At 46.6% G+C, this 6,996-nt stretch overlaps 1 protein-coding gene across 1 annotated transcript; it reads right to left on the minus strand.

The window, feature by feature from the left end:
* Nucleotides 1-5,902: 5,902 nt before the first annotated feature.
* On the minus strand, nt 5,903-6,483 carry LOC133749601 (EKC/KEOPS complex subunit TPRKB-like). The gene is given in 1 exon segment (XM_062178849.1): nt 5,903-6,483. A coding segment is annotated over 1 exon segment (528 nt). The 5' UTR covers nt 6,468-6,483; the 3' UTR covers nt 5,903-5,939.
* Between the last annotated feature and the right edge of the window lie 513 nt (nt 6,484-6,996).

Raw genomic sequence — 6,996 nt, forward strand, 5'->3', positions numbered from 1 at the left:
GGCGTGCGCGGCCCAGGCGGCCCAGGCGCAGGCGGCGGTTGGCGGCGGCGGCGGCGGCCGAGCTCCCACAATGCCGCGGGGCCAACAGCCGCGGCACGGGCGGTGTCGCGCCCGCCGGCCCAGGTGTGCTATCTTTCCGTTTGGTTTTAACAAATGAGGTGGGTCTAACACGTACAACTAACTTTAAGTCAGCTAAGTCGCTGTGAAAACGTATTCACAGGTCCCAGGAACCGCTGGGGAGGAGAGACTGGCCAGGATGGAGCCGCCCCCGAGAGGCTGGGCGGGGACCCCTCCTCACCGGCCACACGGAGCGCCTGTCTCCGGCCTGGCCTGGAGGGCTGGCGTCTGAGATGGAAAGCCAGGTCAGTCAGCCCCTCGGCTGCCCGGGAGAAAGACCCAGCCCCCTGGCTTGGCCCGGGCAGCTCCTGGAGGGCGGCAGAGCGCGCTGTCCCCGTGCCCTTTGGGCGGGGGCGTCTCCGCCCGCCTCGTCCCGGTCGGCCCTGCAGGTGACTGCCAGGCTCGCTGGGGCGCGGTTTCAGGCCACATCTGCCCAGGAGAGCGCTTCGCTCTTGGGACCAGCTCAGCCATCCTAGGGCAGAGCTGGGCCCCGGGTTGGGGACGGGGGCGAAGGGAAGCAGCCGAGGGCTTGGACTATGAGAAGTGGAAGAAGTAAGGCTATCGGTGAAAATATTAAATGTCTTCCACATGGCCTTATAATTCTAATTGGCCTCTGGTTCTTGCTAGTTATAATTTCATAGTTATTTCTACAAATTAAGAAAAGATGTGGGTGAAATAGGTTAATGGGCTAAACTGGATCCCTCATGTTAACAGCATCATTAATTTTTTTTTTTTTTTTTTTGACAGGCAGAGTTAGAGAAGCAGACAGAGGGAAAGGTCTTCCTTCGGTTGGTTCACCCCCCCCACACACACACACATATGGCCGCTGCGGCGGGCGCTGCGCCCATCTGAACCCAGGAGCCAGGTGTTTCTCCTGGTCTCCCATGCAGGTGCAGGGCCCAAGCACTTGGGCCATCCTCCACTGCCTTCCCGGGCCACAGCAGAGAGCTGGACTGGAAGAGGAGCAACCGGGACTAGAACCCAGGCTACTGGCAACGCAGGCGGAGGATTAACCAAATGAGCCGCTGCTCCGGCCTTTTTTTTGAACATCATTAATTTCATTTGTATTTTGTTGGTTAGTTTGTATGCCTGTTAGCTTGTATTATTTTAAAAATTGATTTATTTAAAAGGCAGAATGACAGAGGGACCTTAATCCAGTGGTTCATTTTTTTTTCTTAAGATTTATTCATTTATTTGAGAGTGATTGAGCTCCTCCATGTGCCAGTTCACTCCCCTGATGGCTACAACGGCCGAAGCTGAACCACACCGAAGCCAGAAGCTTGGCGCTTCATCCGGGTCTCCCACATGGATAGCAGGAGCCCAAGCACTTGGGCTTTTCCCAGGCAATAAGCAGGGAGCTGCATCAGAAGTGGAGCAGCCCAGATAGGAGTCTGTGCTTATGTGGGAATGCGGCTCACAGGTGGTGGCTTCACCCGCTATGCCACAAAGCAGGCCTGGTGGTTCACTCTTCAAATGTCCACAACAGCCAGGCTGGGCCAGGCTGAAGCCAAGAACTAGGAATCCCATCCAGGTCTCCTACGTAGATGGCAAGGACTCAAGTACTTGTAACCATACTAGCGAGGAGCTGAGCTGTGACACAAGAAACATGAGTGTGCTGATCACTTTTGATAACCATCTCATTTTGTTCTGTATTTCTATATTGAATCTTACCTTCTTCTCCTTTTCTTTCCTTTTTTTAAAGATCTATTTATTTGAGAGGCAAAGTTAGACAGGGAGAGACAAAGAGGTCTTCCGTCTGCTGGTTCACTCTCCAAATGGCTGTAACGGGAGGAACTGAGCTGATTGGAAGCCAGGAGCTTCTTCCAGGTCTCCCACATGAGTGCAAGGGCCCATGCACATGGGCCATCTTTCACTGCTTTCCTAAGCCATAAACAGAGAGCTGGACTGGAAGAAGAGCAGCCAGGATGTAAACTGGTGCCCATATGGGATGTCGGCACCACAGACAGAGGCTTAGCCTACTACGTCATGACGCTGGTCCCCACTCTTAACCTTCTAATGCAGTTTTGTGGTCTGTTAAGAATAATGCCAACAAATTAAATGTAATGTTTCAGAGTTGAGTAAGCAGTTTATATAGTAGATAATCCAAACCAATGTTCGCTTGGAAAATAACTCCTTAGAGCCCAAGGTTTGCATTGCTTCCCCTTCACCATAGGAAAAGATAAAAGGGCCCCTGCCTTACCATGCACTTTATGACATTGGGTAGGTCTTTTAGTCATTTACACTTGAGTTATTGGAGGATTACAAATAACAAACATTTAGTACAGGGTGTAAGAGACCCAATAAATTATGCTTATTGATTCTGCCATTCTCCTGTAGATACCCTGAGAGATCTGTATCTTAGGTGTGGAGGACTAAACAATCCTCCACTGCACACCCACTGCCCAAGGTACGCAGCAATAAATCGCCAGTTTACAAGGATTGACCCTCTCTGAGTCCAAATCGCCCTGCACACCTCACTATCTATTTGGTCTTATTGTAGTGCCTTAGGACATGCCTTGTGTTAACTCAGACTACTGTTAACTCCCACATTGTTCAGTGTTTCACCATCAGTTGCCAAATTGATCTCATTTCCTGCCAAGCTAACCTCATTTCCGTTTTTGATAGGTTAACTAAACTGGATGGGTTCCGAGAATGCTACAGTCACAGTGTGTCTAGATTCTGCAAGAGGGCTGATAAGGTCTGATGATCTCTCTGTGACCAGGAGGAAAAGTAGGAGAGAAGGCACTTAGCAAGAGTCATAACTGGGCAAGCAATTTCTCCCAGAGCCCTTTGATGATACCAAGAAGTTTGGCTGTGGGAAGCAAGTTAATGAAGAGAAGTTAAGCTAGAATTAAGAACTAATGTCATGAAAAATATCCTCCAAGAATAGGGAGCCCAGTTACTAATCTATTTAGTAAATACCTACTGAGTGCCTATATGGGACACAGTCTAAAGCTTTGGGGATAGATGGGAATGAAATAGGCAAGAATCCTGCATTTCTGGAGCTTATTTTCTAGTGGGGGAAAAGAAGCAATGAGCATACAAATCATTTGGATATTTTCTAGAAGTAGTTACCACTACTAGAGAATAGGTTGCTCCCTTAGGTAGGGCAGCCTAAAGAGTCCACATAAAGCTGAGGTTTAAAGGATGAATAGTGGCATAGTAGGTTAAGCTACTGTTTATGATGCCTGCATCTTTCATCAGGTCTTGCCTGGCCCAGACTTGGCTGTTGGAAGTTTTGGAGAATGAACCATTCTGTGTCTGTCTTCTCCCCCTCCTGCTCCCTGCCTTTCAAATAAATTAAACTTATAAAACAATAAAGAGTGGGAGCTGTGTAAACTTCTGGGCAATAGCAGTCTAGGTAGAAGGAACAGCAAACAGAACAACTCTGAAGTGAGAATATGCTAGAAAGAAAAAATGGGCTCTTGCAGCTGAAATAAAGTAACAGGTACAGAGAGGGCAAGAAGTGGACACCCCTACCTAGTGAAGGGTTTCCTAGATGATGTGTCATGGATGGGGGTCCCACCTGGTCCCACTGTTCATCCCCCCCAGCACTCAAAATCAGAGTAGGGCCCTAGGCAGCTCGATTCCCTCCCTACCACCTTGGACTATAAAAACTTCATTGTACTTACCCTGGTGTTCCGTAGACATATACTATTATGTGTTTCATAGTATTCAAGGAGGGGGAAGTATTGAAGCAGGTTTCTTTAGGTCATGTTAAAGGTTTATAATTTGGGGGCCAGCATTGTGGCACAGCAGGTTAAGCCTCTGCCTGCGATGCATGCATCCCATATGGGCACTGGTTCCAGTCCTGGTTGTTCCACTTCCAAACCAGCTCCCTGCTTATATGCCTGGGAAAGCAGCAGAAGATGGCCCAAGTCCTTGGGCCTCTACACCCACATGGGAGATCTGGATGGAGCTTCAGGTGTTGCTGTGGATTCATTCTGAGAGGAGAAGCATGGTGGGGGCAAGAGGCACGGAGTCATGACACAGACACCGTGAGTTGGGTGAAAGTGGGGCTAGAGGTGAGCAGCTCACAGATTCATTTATTTCAGTTGCTGCAGCAGCTTATATAGCCGAGGCAGCCAATCCGATGAAGGGGCAGTTTATGCCATAACCAATCATAACCAATCACTGCCTGTTGCCAGGCAGGCTCCTTTGCCACGTGGTTTCCGAAGCTCACTTGCCAGCACCATCTTGGCATGGCCTTCTCATTCCACCACATTTCCCCCTTTTCATTTATTTTTGAGCAACGGGAAGCATGATCCTTGGCCATACCATTGTTGACCCCATTTCCATGTGGTCTCCTCATGCGGCTGTGCCTGTCTTAGGTTGTCCCCCAGAGGATCTTACCTGTCGTTGACTAACCAGCCCTCAAAACAAGAGAACACAGGAGTGCTTGCTCAGATGAGGGTAGGAATGAGGAACAATAGTAATCAGGAATGATGTGACCGCATGCAGGCTGTTGGCTGTTCGAGTGGCTGACCAGAGCTAGAGGGGTATAAAGCAGTAGTGGATGTGGCTGTGGGCAGTTCCTCAGGACAGGATGATAGGGCAGCAGCTGACAATTGGTAGCAGGTGTGTCTGCTAACAAGGTGGACTCTCAGTCTTGTTCAGCTGGTTCTGGTTGACTGTCAGTTGCAGGCTTGATGTTTCTGGCTGGTACCCAAATGGGCTGTTCCGCATTCTCTGGAAAGACACAAGCATATCCTCTGCCCTTGGTTAGCAGAGGGTGTGGTCCCTTCATTCTACTGTCAGGGGGTCTTTCCACCTAACCACAGGGGCTGGGGTCTGTGATGGAAATGATCCCCAGTGTTTATAAGCTGGACTGACCCCTTGAGAATGAAAAGTAAGAAAATTGATAGTGAAAAGGACCTCAGTCAAAGCAAGCTGTGGGTCTGGAGGCAGATGATTGTTTTTCTTTGTAAGAGATCTTTAATCATCCTGTGAGTTCTTTCAATGATTGCCTGTCCCTGTGGGTTGTATGGGATAGCTGTGACAGACTGTATGTTCCAGGACATCAGGAAGGAATTAAATTCCTGTGATGTATACGCTGGCCCATTACCTGTCTCTATGGTCCAGGGAACACCAAGGACCAGCATGGCTGACTTGACATTACTAGCCTTTTCTCCGGATTGGGCTGTTGCAGATACAGCCTTTGAATAAGTATCTACCACCACATGGACAAACTTAAGTTTACCAAAGGAGTTAATGTGGGTGACGTCCTCTTGCCAAAAATAGAGCTTATTGGGAGCTAGGCCTCATGGATTCACTCCTGCTTGTTGCAGTGGGTCTTACGGGGTGAGGGGGGCGCAATTCTTGCAAGAGCGCACTAGGTGTTTGCATTGGCTCATTGTTAGCTCCGGGAAAAGCGATTTTATGTTGCTTGCTGACATATGAAATTTTTGGTGTAGAATACAGGCCTCTTCCAGGTGTCCAATGGAAGCTGTGTTGCAGGAGATAAGACGATCAACCTTTTTGTTGCCTTGGGAAGTAAAGCCAAGTAACCCAGTATGTGATTTATTTATTTATTTATTTATTTATTTATTTATTTTTGGCATTCAACAGGTGGCTGCAGTTTTTATTCCAATTATATAAAAATAAAATATATTCGAATAGAAAAATGGAAGGCTAGCAGGCAATAACAAGCTACAACAACAGTGAGTATCTTTTAAAAGAAGAACAAATAGGAGTAGCCTTTCTTTTCTTTTTATACCATTCTGTGTTTGAAAATTTTATGCGATTAATATACATTAATTTTATAATCAGAAAAATCAGTGTTGTTTTTAATGCTGAAAATTTCTGTTGATATTTCTGACATTTCACAAAACATCTTTTGTTGACATTCTACAAATGATACCATCTAATAATGTCCCAATACTTTCTTCTTGTGAGGACAGTTTATATATCTTTTTGACTTCTGTAATATTTGTTATTTCAGGAAGCTTTTCCAGAGAAACCTGCTGCCCTTCTACTTGAGATATTAGATGTTCTTGATTTATTTGCTTTTCTCCCTCTTCAACGTAAACAATTAGAATTGAAGTATCATTTCCTGAGATACCAAATTTTTTCAAAGCTTCTGAAATATTGTTGTTTGGGGAAAGGTTGAAAATAATTTATGTAGACAGTGTTCTTGTCTTCATTTTTCCCAGTTTGTGGAGGTGAACGGCTTTGTTTGCTGCCACAAGTATCTGAAACGGATCGACAATCACTGTAGGATTTATCAGTGAACCATCAATGGTGCCTTCCATGGCCTTTTTTCTCAGGTCTCCAGCATTTTTTACATCTTTAAACAACAAAAGGGTCACCCTGCATTCGGGAAACAGGTCCAGCTGGTGCGTTAGCTGCATTTCACAGATAAGCAGGATTCCGCGGCCACCTCCGGTCCGTCCTCGAAGAATTCCCCAGTATGTGATTTTACGTGTGAGATATACCATGGGTGTTTTCTATTCTCAGTTAGCTCTTTAAGTGTTGTGAACATCTGGTCAATTGGCTTATTGGTCGGGTTGAAGACTGCAAAAGGGATCGTCTTTGCTACCTGTACTGAGTATTTGCTGTCCGAAAATATATTTACCATCCCATCTTGGTTAAGGAGTAGAACTTTGACTATTGCCCTTATTTCTCCCAACCCCCGTGGGGTTCTACATGGATCTTATCTTTTTCTGTTGAGGATTTGATCACTACTCGAAACAGTGACTTGTTGGCATCTGTAAACGCTCATGGTGCCATGGGTATAGATTGATTAGTGGGGAAAGCATGTTTCTAAGGTTTGTAACATCTGGAGTAGTCTGTCCACCTGCAGGTGATTGTCAGCCTGCCCTGGGAAATTTATCATTAAAGTTTGAAAGCATGCTATTCTGCATCAATGTGGACAGTTCT

The sequence above is a fragment of the Lepus europaeus genome, chromosome 2, assembly GCF_033115175.1.
Source record: "Lepus europaeus isolate LE1 chromosome 2, mLepTim1.pri, whole genome shotgun sequence".
Lineage (NCBI taxonomy): Eukaryota > Metazoa > Chordata > Mammalia > Lagomorpha > Leporidae > Lepus > Lepus europaeus.